Source organism: Apteryx mantelli, chromosome 1, assembly GCF_036417845.1.
Source record: "Apteryx mantelli isolate bAptMan1 chromosome 1, bAptMan1.hap1, whole genome shotgun sequence".
NCBI lineage: Eukaryota > Metazoa > Chordata > Aves > Apterygiformes > Apterygidae > Apteryx > Apteryx mantelli.
Window position 1 is genome coordinate 71802740 of NC_089978.1, and position 19875 is coordinate 71822614.

At 38.6% G+C, this 19875-nt stretch overlaps 1 protein-coding gene across 1 annotated transcript in view; it reads left to right on the forward strand.

The window, feature by feature from the left end:
- The first annotated feature begins 637 nt into the window (after positions 1-637).
- The window catches only part of IL1RL1 (interleukin 1 receptor like 1), a 36824-nt gene continuing 17586 nt past the window's right edge, over positions 638-19875 (forward strand). The window contains 7 exon segments of the mRNA XM_067294820.1: positions 638-698; positions 7285-7343; positions 7346-7418; positions 15806-16007; positions 16307-16475; positions 16562-16724; positions 19342-19410. Of these exon segments, the coding sequence (XP_067150921.1) occupies positions 7287-7343; positions 7346-7418; positions 15806-16007; positions 16307-16475; positions 16562-16724; positions 19342-19410 (733 nt within the window). The 5' untranslated portion in view covers positions 638-698; positions 7285-7286.

Below are 19875 nucleotides of genomic sequence, written 5' to 3' on the forward strand. Positions count from 1 at the left end.
TGAACAGCAGTTGCCTGAGTGATCAGCTCTGTCCTCATGTTGGAGATGTCATGTGGATTGGACATCCTCCATTTGAAGTAGCTTCTCGAACAGCATCTTAAATGATGACCAATGTATCGCTCCTTCCTGCCTTTGAACTCTTTTGTGAATCTCATTTTCACAACTTCTTGTGGCAATTAGTTTTGTCTTTTAATTGTGTGAAAGAGTGGTGTTCTTTGCATTAACCATATGCCTGATAATTTCCCTATTTCTTTTATCATAAGAAGTACTGAAAAATCATTCCCTGTGTAATTTTTCCTGGTACTAAAAGTCCTCCCTCTTCTCAGCTGGAGAGTGCCAGTCAATTTGGTTTATCCTCACAGAGAAGCCATGTTGTACCTCTGATATCCCTACTGCTCTTTTCATTAACTTTTTTCATGCTGTAATATCCTTTTTGTCATTGGTGACCAGAATTACATACATCCAGTGCTCAAGATAAGGATACATTACAGCATAACATTTCCTGTTTTGTTCTCTGTGCTTTTGCTAATAACTCCTAACAATCTGTTTGCCCTCTTGACAGCTGCTGAACATCAAGCTGTTCTCAGAGAAAAGCCAAAATGACTCCAAGATATCTTTCCCAGGAAAGTGGAAGCTTTTCCAAGGAAGTGGAAAGTGGAGCTTCCCAGTAGTGGAAGCTCATCACTCAGCATGTTTAGGTGAGATTATTTCTGAGAACTGTGTTTTGTGCAGATCAGTGGCTAACAATATCAAGCCCCAAAACAGTAGAGGATATCTCATTCCATGCTGTTTAGAAGGTTTTGTTCATTGTGCAAAAGCAATCATACTGCTACAGACCTGACAGACAGACTGGATTTTTGTCTTTCAATTAGTTTCACAGGATTTGTGACTGTCAGACTGGCAGGTCTGGGAGCCAGGGTTAGTTAGCATGGCTCTCAGCCTCCGGAGTGGAATGAGGCTGTGACAAGGTGAGGAGAGGAGAGGGAGATGTACCTGCTCGTGTCACACAACACAGAACATGCACTTCACTGCATACTGCTAATGTGGGAGGCTGAGGTAAATTTGCCTCTGCAGGCTATTAGCTTTAGAGCAAAAAGTCTAGGAACAGTTGTGTGGTTGACTGGGCTGTGGGTCATGGACTCTGAAAGCGATCAGACCCCTGTGAGTTAGGCAGTCTGCCTGACTGGGGTGCCTGAAATCTGGAGCTCTCACAGGCACTGAGAAGCCTTTCCTCAGAAGATGGGGTGAATACTTCTGACTGAATATTTTAGAATAAACAAACAGACATTGACTTTCATTTCTGGCTGAGTCCATGCTGAGGACTCAGGCTTCTAGTGTAGACATTGATTAACTGCATGTTAACCACCTCACAGAGGCTCTGAGGAGGCTTGTGCCCAGCCTCTGCTGTCTCTGAGAGCTGCCTCCCAGATCAGGTCCATGGACCCCAAATCTTTGGGGGAGGGGGGGGGAAGGGGGAAGAAAAAATTACTTTTGGGAGACTTTTGAAAAAATACATGTTTTTGACAAGTGTTTACCCAGTGTAAAAGGACTCCATCATTCAGTATTGAATTGCCAGACTTCCTGCATAGTAGCAGATTTCTTGTATGTAAGTATCGGGCAAATTGTCATACACAGAGACCTCACAAATCTGTGAAGTAGCCCTGATGAAGACCTGCTGGGGATAGTTACAGGCCACAGTTGCGTATAGGTTGTTTTCTATGGTAGAATCCTACAGAAATGAGGAGTTTGGTGAAGAAAGTGGTGAATAATTGATATGCTGAAACTGCCTTATGCAGGAGGAGTTGGCATGGTGACCATGAGAGAGACCAAATAATAGCTCATTTTAGATTGATAGGAGAAGAAGCTTGGTTCCTGGAAGGGCATGTCTCCCAAGAGGACTTGGGAAAGCTGGGTGGAAAGCTGTAAGAAGGCGCTTACAGAGGTTAGTGAGGGGAAAGAAGAAAAGTTGTGCTGAGTTTATATTTTCATGGTGAAAGAAGTGAGCCTGAAGTTCTCAGGTTATGAGGGCTGAAAGGGACTCTGCATGCCATTTGCTCTTTTTACAGCTTACAGAGATAGGCAACAGCCTATGTTCCCAATATTTCTTGTAGTGACCAAAGTGGGAACATACATTACAATAAACAGACAAATTCCTGACATACTCTATTCTAGTCTCCATATAATTAGCTGTTAGGAGTGCAGGGTCATAAAATGTTTTCATTTTGATAGCCTTCCTTGTCCTGACAGGTGCTCTAAGGGTTGTTAGATTTCTGAACCCTAGCAGGGGAGTGCTTGGGGTCTGGGCATTTAGCCGCTTCAGTTATAGAAACATGAATAAATGTTCTGTTTTTTCCTTCTAGAAAAAATAAGCTGGCTGATGATTCCTTTTAACAGGAAAAGTTCTAGTTTTCATGACAAAGTCTTGCTTTTCTTTTTGAAATATCTAAAACTTTCAGGGCATGCAGATTCCAAGCTGCAAACAGTTCTGATGGTAAATACGGTGAGCTAATTCTCAAGAAAAATATTCTTCTAAAAACCCAATTAGCAACTGATAGAGAAAATATGACATTTTCTTGAATAGTAATATTACCAAAAATATAAATAATTTTTACAACTAATGTCCTGTTCCTGCATTCTGCCCGTATGTTATGACACTCTTTTATCAGTATGACATTCACTTCCAGTAATTCATGCACATTAAGGAACAAACAAGACTGTTTAGATGTTATTTTATAAACAATATACTTCGTCAGCAAATTAGCTTCAATGACTTTCCAGAGAATCACAATTTGTTTTAGTCCCACAATTAATAAGAAACGTATCTTTAATGTCTGAGTTATGATTTCCAGAATACCATGTATTTGTAGAAGTTTCTTTCTAAGAAATAGTGTAGGAAAACTTCTTGTTCTTAGAGAAAAGGTCAGATTTGAACAGCAACCTTATACTGAAAAATTTTCCTTCCCAAAGTAATTGGAACTAGAGTAGGTACTGCACAGAAGAGTTAGCTTCCTATGCACTCTGAGAGGGGGGGTTGCTGTAAGAGTCCAGGACTTCTGAAAAATGGTCCATACTGTTGCACAAAGCAATGACCTCTTGGACCTAATGGTCTTTGATTTAAAATTTGGGAGATTTCACTTAGGCACATCCTTTCTGTGCTCTGGATCTGCTCCATGAAGTTATTTGGACACAGAAGGGCAGGTAGTTTGGGCTGGTTATTTAGCTTCTCTTCTGCGTCAAGCTTTGGATAGGTTTCTTTGCCTGCTCAGACTCACTTTCACCTCTGTACTGTAAGGCAGTCTGTCATCCAAGACAGCTTGACAGGGCTGCCTGTGGAAGTAGAAGATCCTGCGGACTCAGAGGAGTATATCTATTTCCATAAGAGCAACAGATGTACTGTACCCATCCTCTCTCCAGTTTGCTTTGTGGTCTCTCCGTGGGGATCCCACAGGCAGCCCAGTGATGTTCAGAACAGCTGTTGTTGTTTTCATTTTGGCTATGCTGTATGCAGCCCTTCTGGGATAGCTGCTTTCCTTGTGGGGCAAGGCATGGAACAGAGAAATCATGGACTTCTTTAGAACGGGAATCTGGTTTAAGATACAAAGACTTAGGTGATGGTGTTAGGCTCTTTATTTGAACAAAATTGTACTTGGCCTGACAAGCAAAACTGCCATTGTTAAGATTGTTTATTAACTGCTGGTTAATTTCCCCAACTATGAATGTGCAACCCAAAGGCAAATACGTCAGGCACATTAAAAAGGGCCGATATAATTATTTCCACACTGCCCAATTGCTTTCTCCAAGATACTCTCATCTTCATTTTATATCTTCTGAACTTTGATTCACCACCTGGCAATTATATCAGAGTCACAGCTGAACACCTGATAAGGAACTTAATAGCTGTGACCTGGTGGGATGAAAGAGGGAGACAAGTATGATGAAAATATTGATGTCTTTGTAACACTTAATATCTCATTAATAATTTCTGTCCATGTGTGTCCTCACCTACTATTGTGTGGGACCCTGGCATGCTGTAATACTGTGGACTGTCATTCATCCAGACCAACCTTTGGTTTGGGCATGGTAGGACTCTCTTCTGGGTCCTGTAACCAGTTTTTCTTTGGACAGATGCTGGGATGCAGAAAGGGGGATAGTGTGCACTGATATCTCACCTCAGTCCTTGGGTAAATACCTCTGGTAGACACAGACCCTCCTCCTCCAGCAGTGCCTTCTTGGGATAACAAGCAGTTTTTTCAAACTCCCCAGTGAAAGAAACCAGTGAAGTTATTTGGAGACAAGCCCATTCATATTTATCATAGTGCCTGTGATAATAGGACTGCATGATTAATCTACAGATTGGGGGTAACTCTTACCTTGGGGAAGGAAGGGTCCATCCCCACCAGAATATTATAACCCTTGAAAATTGTCTCTGAGTTTTATCTCCTTTTGCACAAAGCACGGGGTGAACATGCTAGCCCCAAGGCAGGCACCATGACACACGGGAACAGGAAGGACACTGCATCTCCACAGCAGTTCTCAGTAGGGTGGATCCCCACCAGCTAAAAAGCATTAGATTCACCACTGGTGTGAACACACCTAACATCAGCTTCCCCTGCTATCTGATCATTTGCTAACTCCACCCATGCTACGTTGGCCTCATGAACTGTTTATACTGTAGCCTTCCCTTCCAGGTTCACTTCTGTCCAGGCATCTTCTATTGGGTGCAATGACAGTCTGCAAGCACAAGCCTGAAAGCACACAGAAAATATTTGCTGGCTAATAGAGGTATTAGATAACCAGGACTAACATGCTGCTAGGCTAAGCATAACAAGCTTACCACCGTGAAGAGGCATCTGACAGGTTTCTGCTGGCCAGACAGTTGTCAGTCAGGTGGGGATGGGCTGGTTTTCACTGCTTCTTGAAGAGTGCTGAACCTTGATGTTGCTGAGGTGAGGTCTTCCGATTTCTGCCTTTTATCCCAGGATTTTGTCTCTCTCCATGTCAACATTTTTCCTCTTGAATGCTTGAGCTCCTAGCTATTACTTTCTCAATAACTTCATTCTGTCTGTGTTTTCACTTTCTTATCTAGCATGGTTTTAATTTACATACTTTTCACAACTCAGGAACAATTTTCTCAGCGCAACGGAGACAAGTTCATAGAACTGTGCTGCACCAAAACCAGCCATTGGATCAAAGACTGCTAAATCTCTGGGCCATTGAATCCTAGTGCTGGCAGGGATATGGGGACCAGCTACAGCATCTTGATACCTTGGCCGATATTTTTTAAGGTCCTCCAACGGTGGCAGGTCTACTAGATTGCCAGCAAGATATTCCAGTGCTTCACGACCTTTCTTAAAAGTTTTTTCCTGCTATCTAGCCCAAATCTTCCCTGCTTCTGATTAAGGCCATTACTTCTTGACCTATTTGCTTGGAGAAGAGATGATTCTCTTTCTTATTGGAGTGCTCTACTTACAGACTACCAATGGGCAAGGAAGTACGAGGCATCTAACTCCTCAAAGAAGTTTCGTGCCATCTGTAAACACATTTTTCCATATACTTATCAAATAGGAAATATGTAGAAGCTAGGCAATAATTAACAAAACATTCAACCCAGATTGTAGTTTCCTGCTGGCATCATAAGCTGGGAACAGCATGGACATGGGGAACAGACTCAGGAGGGCTCTCCCAAGGTCTGGAGCACCACAAAGAGCATTTCTAGTCTAACTTTGAGAGGATTTTGTGGTGAAAAATCTCATTCTGTATCCAGCCAATGGAAGATAGCTTGACGTGGATGTATTCAACTTTTTCCTAGAGTAACTTGACATGTTGTGGTGAAAGGAAGCTGAATCTACCACTGAATGAAGATGGTTTACTCCAGACTTTCTGCTTGACTCTCTAGGAAATCATGTCAGGAGATAAGGAAGGCCTTTATGCTGATGAAAACTGCATGAACCTGGGCAGGGAGTGATTTGTGAGTTTTTCAAGCTAGTAATCTGAGACAACCCTGGATAGCTGACCAAAGCATGGTGGGATTTCATTGCTGCATTTCTTTTTTTGGCTCTTATTTTCTGTGTCATTTGGAAAGTGCAATTTCTTAGCACTTCAAAGGAAGTGCCATACCAAGAACTGGGGAACGCATGGGTGTAGCATGTGCGTGCATACAGTTTTGCCTGTATGCAAAATTGCTATATTTTTGCATATTGATATGCTGAATTTGATAATGTTAATGGCTGCAGTTCACAGCAGATCCCCAGGCACACTGGAAGTGATAAATAGTATTATTAACTCTGCTGGGAAAAAAATAAAGCTTTTGACTGATGATGGTATAAATTCTTATGGCTTAGATAAAGAAAAAATGAAACTGATTTTCAAAAAAATTCATCAGCGGTTATTCTACTAAGATGTCCAAAGATGATTTGTCTCCTGGATTTTGCCTGATTTGGTACTGACATTGCCCCTTTAGACTTGCTGCTGCACAAGAAAGGGACAGTTTGGGACCTTTGGTCTGGTGTGCCCATGTTTAGTCATGGTGCTTGTAAGCCTGCTCAGCTGTCATGCACAGAGCTCCCTAAAACTGTCCTTCTGATGTTCAGTGGTACTGGTGGCCCATCCTTGTCTTCCAAGTACTTGCTCATATGAGCACAGTACACTTGGCCATTTCCATTGCTGTGGTGATTTTTCCTGCTCCCACTTGTTCCCCCACAGTTGCTCCTGGGTTTCTTGTGAAACTGCTCTGCCCTTCAGCCTCCTTTCCCACTCTTTATTTAGCTTCTAGTTCAGAAAACTGGTTTCTCAGCTGCCTTCTTTTATCCACGTAACGTCAGCAAAGCAGTTGCCTTCACTGAAAACTATTGCTGTTGTTGCAGTGATATTTATACATACTCTCCAGGAGCTGCTGCCTGACGAGGCCTTTTCATACAGCTTTCATGTATTACCACTTCTCACGGCCAGCTCAAGTTCCTATCAAAGATGTCACTTGTTTTCAAACAAAATCGATTGTAAAGCACCCTCTGCCGGCTGAGTGTTCCTTCTTTGTTCTCTCAAGGCATGTGAGAAAGCCAATATTAGCCAGGAGACTTATTGCAATATAATCATGTTAAAATGGAGTGGTTTGTGATTAATGGCAAATGTATTCTGCTGATAAAAGAGATATGATTAATTTGAACTATGAGATGTTGTCTCTGATAGGTACCCAAGGTTACTAAAGTAATTTGCATGTTTACTAGCAGATAAGTTCTGTTCAGTGGGAGGTGTCTTAAAATGAAGTTATATATCTTGCTCCTACAGACATGAGTTGCAGAAGCCAGTTAAAAAGAGTTTACCATAATCTCCAGTACATGCTGCAGTACGGAAATCAGTGCAAAGAACCCAGCCAGCCACACAGACAAAACCAATTATCTGCTCTCTGCATTTTCCAGATGGTAGGTTGAATTTTTACATTATCATTTAACCAAAAATAACTTATGCTGCTGGAAGTAGTATTTTATAAAAAACTTTATTTCAGTTCACTTATGTGCTTCTTTATCTCAAGAAAAATTATTAGATTAATAAAGGGGATACATTTATGTGGTAGACAAATAATTTTGGGACCAACATAAGGACTTCCCTTATAATGTAGTATATTTAGAAGTGGATTTATCTTCTGTTTTCTGACATATTTTTACTAATGATTAAAAGACATGGAAAATATTTACTGTGCAAAGGATTCTTCAGAATTTAATATATTAATGTACTTTTCTGTTTCTAAAATTTTGTAAGAATAATGCATATAGCAATTCTAGCATTGCCACATTTTAATACTGGAATTCCTAAATTGTGCACTTAAAACTGCGACTGGTTAACTATTGTGATCGCTAGTTCTAGAATAAGTTCAATGCTGCTCTTGCTATTTTAATAACATTTCCAGTCAGAATGGTTATTTTGTTTTGCTAAAAGAGTGAAAATAACACTCAGAAGGTGAATGAGTGACCTGTGTCTTAGTAGACATATCTCACACTATTGTTATTTTATGACATTTTTACACTGTAGAGTCTGTTAAGGTTTTAAAGGCAGAAATGACAATAACATTTTCATCTTTTTTTAGTATGCAGGGTATGATACTTTCATTATGTTTATTCACTTATATAAACAGTACTATAAACAGTTTGTTGTCAAATACAATTTTGGAAAAGGTCACAAATATGTTATTACCATAGTTGCCTTTGGGCAAACAGAAAGTCCACTTCTATAGATTACTACTCCTGTAGCATAACTATGGAGTTCCCAGTTTTTTTCATCTTCCTTTGAAATTGGATCATTAGGGGCTATAAATTGGCATATTCAGATAATTATGCCAAATGCGCTGTATTTGGATCAAGTGTTTTTTCAGCATCAGATTGAAGTCTTCTTTCCCTGAGAGAAGCTTAGAATTAAGCTCATAAAATACAGTTATTCAAGAGAAAAACACTGGTGAATTATAAGAGGAAATAGATTTATGGAAAATGTGTATTTTTCCTTCCCCCCCCCCCCGAATATTAGGAATCTAAATTTAGGGTATACTGAGGACACAAACATCTGTTATGCAGATTTATCTTCAGAGAAATGTAATAAAATGTAAGTTCTAAATAAATTTGCAGAAGCAGAGAGAAAGAAATAACCTCTCATAACTATTTTCATAAATCATGGCCTTTGTATCACAGTATTTCAAGCTACAGGAACTTCTTCCTTTTGACTGGGACACAAGGAATCTTGCTACCTTTGCCTTGTGTTTCATAACATGCTTTTCATTTGGTCCAAGTACCATGGATGCTTGAATGCTTTCATTTTGCTTTACATAGAGTAATGCCACAAAAAAAACTAGTGAACTAGTGAATCAGTCCCTCTCTTGCTATTTGTTGTCTAGAAGTGCCACCTCTACTTCACTTTTTTTGAGGTAATTTGGTGGTTTGCTGCTGACTTAAGTGGAAAATGGAAACAGAATCAAATTGTTGTTCTTTTAATTCCCCAAGCTCAGTATTTTCAAGAAATGTTCCTCTTATAATTATAGCCACATATATTACACATATTACATTCATGAATCCTGAACTATACTTAAACTGCTGCCTGTACACAATGACTTTTAAAAATGCGGAGTAAATTACTAAAGCAAGCATCAAAATTAGCTGGGGAGAATCTGTCCTTGCAGCACAACTGATTTGTGCCCCTTTGCGCCCTTGGTGCATGTTGGTAGCGCAGCGTGTATAAGATCTCTCAAAGACATACTTTTTCAAGGAACAGCAAGCTAAATACAACAGCCAGCAAATATACAATAGGCAAATTCAAAATTCTTATCTCTGGATCGCTCTGTCCCCTATTAGAAGAGTTGGTGAGAGTGAATATTTGGCTCTCAGCCATTCCTGAACAAAGTTGTCTTTAAAAAGTGGAGAAAGCACAGTTCCTTGCAACTTTTTATTAATGATCAAACTTAAATTTCTAGAGCTGGAAGTAGCAATTGTAACAAATGAATCACCAGCATTTCCTATAGCCGTATCAGTTGTGGCCAAATACAAAATAGATGCTTACAAATAAAATATCAAACGAGAAAGAACCTGACTTTAGACAGTCTCCAAATCTAGTCTATGAAAAGGATTTTCTTTAAAAATCAATCATTTTTTTGTCATCTTGCTTAAATATCTGCTTGCTTAACAGAACAGCTCTAAGAAATAGTGGGACAGTTAAATATATATAGTTGCTGGCATACCTCCTTTGGGACAAATACGTACGTAGAACAGAACCAAAAACTTGGAGGAAAAAATTCACAGTAGAGGAGATGAGATATTCTGAATATTTTTTCATGCCTATTTAATTACTGATATTCAAATAATTTAATATTAGAATCTAGTTATTTTTCAGCTCAGAGTTCTTCACTTAGCTGGCTTTTAGGGTCTGTTTGCAGACTGTTCATTGCGGAGATTCAGTAGATACAGATGCGTCTAATCTCAGTTGCATGAAATAGCGCTGCTGCAGCTTGTGTCTTGCATATCATGTTTGCATAGGCATATACACATATATATATTTTGCATAATATAAACATTCAATACCTCATGGAAAAGCACTTCGGAAATCTGCATAAATACCATTTGGATGGTTTCACCTACCCTTGCTAGTTCTGATTATGTATACCCTATTGCAGTACCAGCCATGTCATCAGTCCCTGTCAGAATAAGCACATCATGACAAACATATGCTGGTACCAAATAGTTAAGTCAGCTTGCAAAACTGGTCATCTGGCCAGACAGTTCTAGGAAGAAAAGGTCTCTTCTGCATAAGCCAATGCTAAGCAGTAAAGTTGCAACAATCAGCTGTAACTAGAGATGATGAATTGCCAGGAATGACCCTCAAGTATCTGGCGGATGTGAGAAAGCTCATGAGCTGGAAGTGCAAGAAGTCATTTCTGTGAGAAAAAAACAAGTGGGACATATGCTAACAAAAGCTGATTTGAACTAATAAGGATACATAATAGGTAGCAAGAGAGTAACTTGATTAGAAATTAATACAGGGTATGAAGGGTTGCTTTAGAGCAGATGTGTATCATAACAAGGCGCAGTGAAACCAAGTCAAGGAAAATCTGATCTCAGGAAGAATGGAGCTAGATGCCAGTGTTTCAATTTTATCCAGAAACAAAAATGGAATATGTAGGTATCTCATATATTTTGGAAATAAGGTGAAAAATTCAGCATGCCAGAAAAACTTTTGTCATGATTTGTTACTCAGGAGATCACTACAAATGTATTTAACAAATGTTGCTCATGTCAGCTGAACAGTGAACTGTATTCCAAATGTGTGCAGGACATCTACATCTCCCTTTTCTTTCCCAGGAGACTATGGAGCCATGTGTCCCTATCATTTTTCAACTGCTATCAAAGCACACCTTAGCTGATGAATGAAGTCAATAGAATTGTTGGCAAACATAAATCTTCCAGGTCCTGAATTAGATTCAGGCCTCTAATAACCTGGTCATGTGAAACTCAGCTCCCCATTCTTACCTGCCAATCTGGTTTGCTCCCTGATAATTTTAGAAATGATAGATAATGTTAGAAGCTTCTGCTCCAAAAGATGAGCAAAGACAAATGCTTTACTGTGTCGATGCTGTGAGTTTTGTTAGTGTGCTGTTTTGCTCTGTGTCCTTGTTCCCTGATGGCCTACAGTGTCCCAGGTCACTTCTGAACTCCCTTCTGGACCAAACAATTCATTCCTTCCAGGACAAAGTTTCTGATGCTTACAGTGCTGAAAAATAGCTTCTAAAAATCTGTTAAACTGGCCTAAGATTTCCCTAAAATTAAATAAATCAGTGAACTACAGGTTCCTGTACGTGGTGCACTTCTCCATTCGTAAAGAAAATGAGCAGCTACTCACACAAATTGATTCTAGGAGCTCTTAGCTGGTCACTTGCTTCCTGTTATAGGCATGGCATCAGCCTTGCCATGCCATTAATGCTGAAATGCCATTTTTGGTCTAAGTCTCACATGTTCTGTGATTTGTGACTGTCTTTGCAAAGTATCATATACATTGAAATTTTCACACTTCTCTCTCCAGAAGTTAGTTACTATGTTTAAGAGTTTAAGAGTAAATCTCTGACTGTTATTAAACTTGCTAAAAGAAACTTTCCACATCAGTATAAAGCCAATGACATTTCTGAAAGCTCAAAATCAAGTTTGTTCTAAATTTCAGACTTGGCACAAACATAGGTTTTGATAAAGCCCATCAATGTTTGTTTAGTCTGGAAATCTTTGGCACTGAAATAAAAATTCCTTGCAGTAAGTGTAATGACAGTACTTACACTACTTGTACATTCCTTGTCTATTTTTCACTACTATTCCTGTGTTTGCTGCCTGCAAGATAAAGTATTATAATTCATTTCTAACTTAGTTTCTCTTGAAAACTCATCCACCAGCTGTAGCACCAAGGGACCACTTCTTCCTTAAATATGATAATAGAACCCATCGCTCTGTAATCTGCAGTTAAGGAGAGTATTCAGGCAAAAGCTTTATTAATGGTAAGTACAATGCTCGAAATTGCTTAATATAGTTGGATTGCGTGTCTGCTGTCTCCTGAGATTTTCATAAATTATGTCAAAGTTAACGTCCACAAACATATAGCCAGTTTCTTTAATAAAGGGCTTTGCTGAGGAGTGCCTGAGCCACGCTGCCAAATTTGAATTACATCTGGTGCATGTCAATTAGACACAAATAAAACACATCAATGAGGCACAGTGTCAGCCCTACTGCTGTTAAAAGTGCGCAATATATATTCCTTCACACTCCATTTCTTCATTTCTCCTTCAGGTTAGTATTGCTGGTGGCACTCATCTGTTTCTGTTCTTACTGCTAACCATTTACTTATGAGAAGCTGTCATTGAAGATACCTCCACTTCAACAGGAAGCAAAGAAAGTGTTGTTGTGCACCTAAGCAGGTGATTGGATGTAGGCTTAATTCAAAGCCAGTGTATATACTTTCAAATACAGGATCAATTCTTTTTTAAATCAAGGTACATTTTTTTTTCACATTTCACTATGAAGAGAATGCCAAAGTGCATTTAGCTTCCTTTTCAAACAAACAAACAAACAAGTAAACAAACAAAAAGAGGCTTCTGCCTGAGGCCCAGCTTGGCAGAGTCATCTTTTCCCCCTATTAAATTAACTCATAACAGTAATTCTAAAGGAACATCAGCTATTGCATTGATGCAATTGATTGAAGAAAGAGCATAGTCTCAAAGCTGCAAAAACAGTGCTAAACACACACACACACACACACACACACACACACACTCTGTACAGAGCTCCTCACGTGACTCAGTTTATCATTGCATGACACTGTTATCTATTAGTAGATACACATCAGTAACACGGCAATAGCATAACTGATGAAGTCAAAGTATATTCTCAGATATCAATGCTTTTCTTTTCGATTTAGAAATAGGATGTGGTGTGTACACTTGATCTTCCTATCTGCTTTCTTCTTGGTTTCCATGACATCAGAATCATGTAAGTCATGTTTTAAAATATATTTTGTGATTAAGCTCATTTTGCAGAAACGTGTAGGCTGTTAACAAATCAGTAATTTTTTTAATGCAAAATTAGTGAGTTTATCTCAAGCCACAAATCACAGCTTAAAATTAGCTTGACGTACCATTTTCTCTGTATATTAAAATGCACCAAGTACCACCCATTTCTGTGACATTAAGTCCAGGTTCCTCTTCTGCTCCTTGGCATCTCTACGAGCTGAAAGAAAGAGTCTCTTTGAAAGGATTTGAGAACAGCTGGTATTCTAGGCCCCAGATGGGCAAAGTCTCTAAAAGCACGTTTAGATCTCACCGAACAGGGCACATGCATAGATTCTTTGCTGACCTAGGGACCTTCCTCGGGACTAGGTCCATTGCTCATTAAAAATGCTTTCTAATATCCTGTTTTGTGGCATGTTCACCCACAAATGCAGTGTAATAATAGTGATCCCCTGGACATGGCAGATATTCAAAACAACAGGTTCTTTCTGACAGGTCAGCTGGACTATCCCTGCAATCATTACTGGCCAGTGACTTAGCCTTATGGAGCACTCATGTCGTTCTAGTCTCCAGCCTGGCTGCTTATTTGTCTGAAAAATACTGTAAGGTATATATCTCTAAATATTACCCCATGTTCTCAGTTTTTCAGTATGAATGCTAATTTACAAATAAATTATATCTATTAAGAGGCCAAATTCTGTTGAAAGATTTGCCAAGATATTTTTCACTGATATCATTGAATTTAGATGAGGCCTTTCATTTTCTCTATGTTCTCTCTCCTCCTCTATTGTTTTCCTGAAGAATGCTGTATTTCCAATATTTTCCCTTCTTGGTGGGGCAATGCGCCCCTTTCCTGACACCCCTGACACTTCCCACTGTATTTGCAGGGACCATGGGAGGCAATGGTCTGAAAATGACGTGCTTGGGAATGATGTGCCTAATTTAGATGCCTGAGTTAGGAAGCAAGGCTATATGTAATGCCGAAAGGGAAGGACAGCTTGTTTAGAAAGAGATCCAGAGCAGAACCCAACTGTTCAACAGACAGAGGGACTTACCACCTGACTTGTGCACCTACACATCTACAGCCAGGAAGTGAGAATACTTCTTCAAAGTGTCATTTTTGATGGAGAGACTTTCCCCATTATTCTTTATTTGGTTACCTTTTCTCATTTTCTTGCTCCTTGACTTATCGTAACTCCTCTACCAACTTGCCCAATCTCCAGCCTTGCTGATTTTCTCATCCTTCTTTTCACCAAAATGCAATTTAAATTTCATTTAAGAGTATCTGTTTTCAGCAGCCAGTTCATTAGTCAGGTATTTGGGCACTTAAACCATCTGTCAATATTGCCTGTTTAAAGTTACTCTGGGCCAACTGCCATATTTGAAAGTTGAAATATTCTCAGTTTAAAAAAAAAAGGATTTAGTGTCTTACTCCCAGCTCTTTCCAGTTTTCTCTTTTGTGTGTGTGCGAATGTGTGAGTGCACATGTGGTTTGTTTTCCTAAGCTGCTTTTTTTTCTTATTTCTTTCTACTGTTTTTCCACCTTTCCATCAGATTCTTCTTTTCTGTCTGTTACACTTTAATATTTTTACTTTCTCGTGAACTTCAAAAAGAACCTCTTCTGAATTTTGGTGTTTGTTTTGATGACCTTATTTACAGGCTTCCTTCTTCTACTAGCTTTTCACTTGGGGAGAAAAAAAATAAATTTCTTGATTTTCTTCTTCTTCATTAAAAAGGCAGATGCACTTTTCTGTTGTAGAAATAAATGTGTGTTAGACCAAAGTAAGGTAGGCTAACTTTGTAGTACAATGATAAAGCCAATACTTTTCATTGTGAAAGACCTATGTTTAAATCCCTGTTTTGAATAACAGTGGGACTTGAAGCAAAGATTTACATAATTTCATTTCAACAAATCAGTATTTTCCAATTTAAAAATCAGCTTTTTTACTGTATGTCTGGTTTGAATTTATTTATTTTTCTGTCACTACACATTAATTATTATTTTTGCAAATAACTTGCTCCATAAGCCAATGTTTTCTTAAAAAAAGTCTATTGGGAATGAGTTTGCTATACATTGTCTCTGAAAGTTTGATCTTTAGGTTTAAGCTGACAGTTTTGCCCGGAATAGAGGTGATGTGTTATCAAAGACTTAAGATTTATTTTGGAAATTGCCAAGGTAGTTTAAGACATTTTTGTTCCTTAATTGCTTGTTGTTATTTCTCTGTGGGAGGCTACTGTGCCCTTGACAGAGCTAGCCGAACAAAACGTGTTCTGCAGAGTGTGCATGCATCTTCTCTGGTAGCGGGAGGCATCTGACTGGCCTTGCACAAAAGTAGAAAAGGGAACATTCACATATTTCTGTTCTGCTGGCCTAGCTGGCAGGCCAGCGAGGCAAGGAAAAATGACCTGAGGCAGTGTGTCTTCAGCCACCAGAGATGACTCCAGAAGAAAGCATCTCACCATGTCCTCAGAAGGTGGACCTAGACTTGTGGCGGCTCAGCTGGTGGGCAGGAACTTGCTCAGCCACCAGAACAGGGCTGTGCTGCTGAACTTTCTGATGGTTTGAAGTGTCTTTAGTTAAAATGGTACTGCCCTGTGCTAGAACAGGTCAAAACTATGCAGGGAGGTCACAGGATGTGGTGCGTGAATGCATGGCTTCTTCTGGGGTTGGACTGTGCTTTTCTACTGGGTGGATATAAAATGTAAAGGATAAAATACTCAGTTCTCCTCTGTCTTCAATAGGCTAAGGTTTAATTAATCTGAGATCTTTTGTCTTTTGTTCATTTGCAGATGACGCAATGGAAGGTGATGCTTTAGTTGTAAAATGCCCCCCACAGAGTTCATATGTGAGAGTCACCTGGTATCATGCAGCGACTAACAAAATAATTCCTGCAGAAGAAGAGGGATCACGAATATTTTCCTTAAAAAGATTACTTTGGTTTTTGCCAACTTCTAGAGAAGATTCTGGAAACTATACTTGTGTTATACATTAGTAAGTGGAACATTGAAAAATGAAAGGTGTAAGACTAGAAAAAAAATGCATGTTTTAATAATAGATTCTACTTGTTCTTCTGTCTATGTAAGCGATAGTCATTTTCATGGTGTACACTGATTTTTGTAACTTTCATTCTGCAATTGCTATTTTTATAAAGGGTAACTAAATATCAAAATGCAACTGAACTACAGTAATCACCCATGTGTTTATAAAACAGGACTCACATTTGCTACAAATATTCAATATATCCCATATAAATATGCTGTCATTTACATACCTTTATTCTGTTTTTAAAGTTCAGATAATGTCACAAAAGAGTTCAACATAAATGTGCAGGTGCATCCGTACAAGCAAGGAATATGTTTCCCAAGTCAGATACGTTATCCAAATAACACTGGAAGAGGACAAATTGTTTGTCCTACATTTGACAATTATAAGAATGCTACTATCATCCAGTGGTATAAGGTAAATAAAACCCTGATAGTGCAGTTGTAAAGCAGATCACTGTGAGTAGCTATATGCAGCCAAATAATGAAAGCTTTCTTTTCAAGGATTGCAAACCTCTACAAGGAGAGAGATACTTCAAGGGAGATAAATATATTTTTATTAACAATCCAAGAGAAGAGGATGATGGATATTATACTTGTCAATTTACCTACACACACAATGGAAATGTGTTTAATGTATCAGCAACAAGAATTTTCATAAGTAATGGTAAGATGGTGATTTTATAGCTTGCTAAGATTCCTGTCTCCTTAAAGCAAAGGAAACTCTTTTTTTTTTTTTTTTTTTTTTACATTACAGAGATTTTCTGTTAGTTTGTTGTGACTTGTTGATGAAACTTTAAATTAGCTTTTTATATGTGAATGTTGTGGATGAGAATCCAAATGGAGTAGGATAGGACTACATTCTTACGTGGCTTCAATCATTTTTTTAATAAAAGTCTGATTACTCTAGTTACATACTGTGGTTTTGTTGGCTGTCTGATAGTGCTCAGTTCTGGAGTGAAGCATCTCCTTAGTGGGATGCCACAAAGCTCTGCTTTCTATTTCTTTGGGGTGAAGGTTATGTAGCTAATGAGGATCACTTGGTGATCTGATTCATTGCATCACTGATGTGCTAATAGCCTGCAACTCAATACCTTCTGGTGCCTCTGGATTATCTATCATTTATTTGACAGAAGGGCTAACAAATGCTGTTGAGTTTGTCCTGAATGAGTTATCTTCTGTGTAGGACCAAAATGGGGTATATACATAGGCAGAAATGGAGTGGAGCTCAGTGATTACTCTGTCTTTGTTTTTTGGAATACAGCCAACATGATTGAGATGTATGAACTTTGGGGTCACTTCTAGGATGCAGTCTCCTCAGGGAGGCCTAGTATTTGGACAGCAGTCAGGGGAAGAACATGCCAACAGTCATCCATTCCAGATTGTATCAACTTTCAAGACTTCAAAATGTGTCTGCTGTTCTGCAATCAGATCAATGCAAAAGGAGTTAGGTGTTTTTTGCTTTTTTCTTTTATTTAAAAAATAGATAATGTTCATTTGCAGATTAATATCAGAGCTTTTTTCTGTGGGAAGGCATATGGCTTTGTGGGCAGAATACTGATTTAGAAGATAGGAGCCTTCACTCCAGTTTTGCTGCTGTGTCCCGATCTCAGCACAGCTTTTCATTCTGATTATTCTGAGCTAGACAGGAGAGATTTGTGTTGAAAACTACTATACTTTAGGTTAGGAGGTGTAACGCCTCACCTCCACCTCTACCCTGTAATAAACTGTTGGTCTACATGACAGCTCTCTGACTAACACTTCAGCTTTGTCTGAATGTGCTTTCATCAGAACTTCTCTAACCAGTCAAGGATATTGTCCTGTCTGAGTTATATTGAAAATTGCTCTTTTTTATCTGGCACAAAGCCATCCAAAATCACAGAAGCCTTTGTCACGTCCAGGCAGATTCCTTCATTTCAAATCTAATTTGACTTTTTTTGAAATCAATGTGGAAAGAAGGGATTGCAACATAACTTGTGAAATCTGAGTTTGGTCTCTTGAGTCCACTCCAGAGTTTTAATCAAATTCAAAATACTTAACACCAGCTTCCTCAAGTTCTTATTAGCCCTTAGAATTCGTGTAGTGGTTGAGTGAAGCTGTTTTGTGGTTTTGATAGTAAAGTAAATGAAATAAATCCCCATTGCCTTGCAGATCCACATAGACCCAGAGGAACTTCAACCTCTTAAGAAATTAACATTGTTATATAGTTATGACATTACTTTCTCCTGAACATCTTTTTTTCCCAGCTCCGGCTAATGAAAATGAAAAACAGTTAGGATGAGGAAAGAGAATTGCTCTTCTGACAGCCTGGCAACCAGGGGGTTAAATATGTTCCTGCAGATTTTTTGGAGAAACTGTGGTTATGGGATTCACAGAGGTGCCTTGAGAAAGAAAAGCTTAATGAGGAAAAAGAGATCAAGCAAAATGGCTGGAGTGGGAAATATGAGATAGATAGTAAAGGGCAAGAAAAGAAGAAAAATACAACAGGGGAAAAAAATCCCAGATGAACTGAATGGCTAAGTCAAGTCGAGCGGCTAAATGTCATTTGGCTTGTTCATAACAATTACTGTTAGAGAGGGAAAGTAAATATATCAATGGAAAAGCAGTGTTCCCATAAACCATGGAAGTTTATGATGAGGGATGTTCAGTGTCATGGCAGACTGATGTAATGAGAAGCATTTTGTATCTAATGTGTGCAGACAGTGCACAGAGGCCCAAGACTTGGACATACTCGGATGTCAGGCTATAGAGATGGGGGTGAAACAAAGGTGAACACAGGCAGCTGTAGGCTACTGTGTTCCCATTTCATATAATGCATAAATTTTATACCATTCATACGAGTAATTTCTCAAATGTCTGAAGGAATTTCTTCATCTCTTTTTAAAAACAAATTTATGCTCTACTTAAGAGCAACATAAGCAACTGAGAAAACACACAAGCCTATAACTGTATTTGTTTTTTTCCATTCAGCAAATGCAATAATACTTGACAAAATAAAACCTTTTCTTTATTTTTATGAACAAATGTAAAAATTAAATAAATGGGGAGAAAATACTTAAACTATTAATATGTAAATTCACATATACAGACTCGCCAGAAAAGTTTGGTTACAGCAGTAAAATCAGATGATCCCAGCAGACTTCCAAAACACTGTTGTAGTGTTAGTTTGCAATTTTACTTTGAGATGCTAAAGTAGTAGCAGTACAGGTTGTATTCATTATCTTATAAAACACATTTTCCCATCTTTCTAATATGTGCCCTCTTTCTCTCTTTAATTTCTAAAGCAAAATATTCACCACTGCCTCCTCAAATTTTATTTCCAAAAGATAATGATGTAATAGAAGTGGATCTTGGTAAGTACAGACTTTAAATCACTTTTTAAAACAGCATTTTTTGATCGCCTAGCAAATTTGGGGATTTTCAAGAAGATTTAATAACGGAATTTATCATTACATTTTTGCACTATAATTTTTACCTGTTTTAATTCACCCCAGGAACAGTGATGTGGAGTTAGATATATTTGATGGGCTACTTAGGCATTAAGTTGCAATTTAAGGGGATTTCAACAACCTATTCTACTTTCACTGTGATAGACTAGGATTACTTACACAGTCAGTTATCGCATCTCAGCTGAAGGGGCAACAGTTTCCATGCACTCCAAAGAGGGCTTTAACTAAATCCCTTGAAACTGTCTGATAGTACCCTTTACAGAGAAGTTTGGACTATTTTTGCAACTAGAGATGCTCCTTCCTCTCATTCTGATTTGGACACTAATGGCTGCGTCTCTGCTGATGAATAAAAGAGAGCAAGGAGCTGGT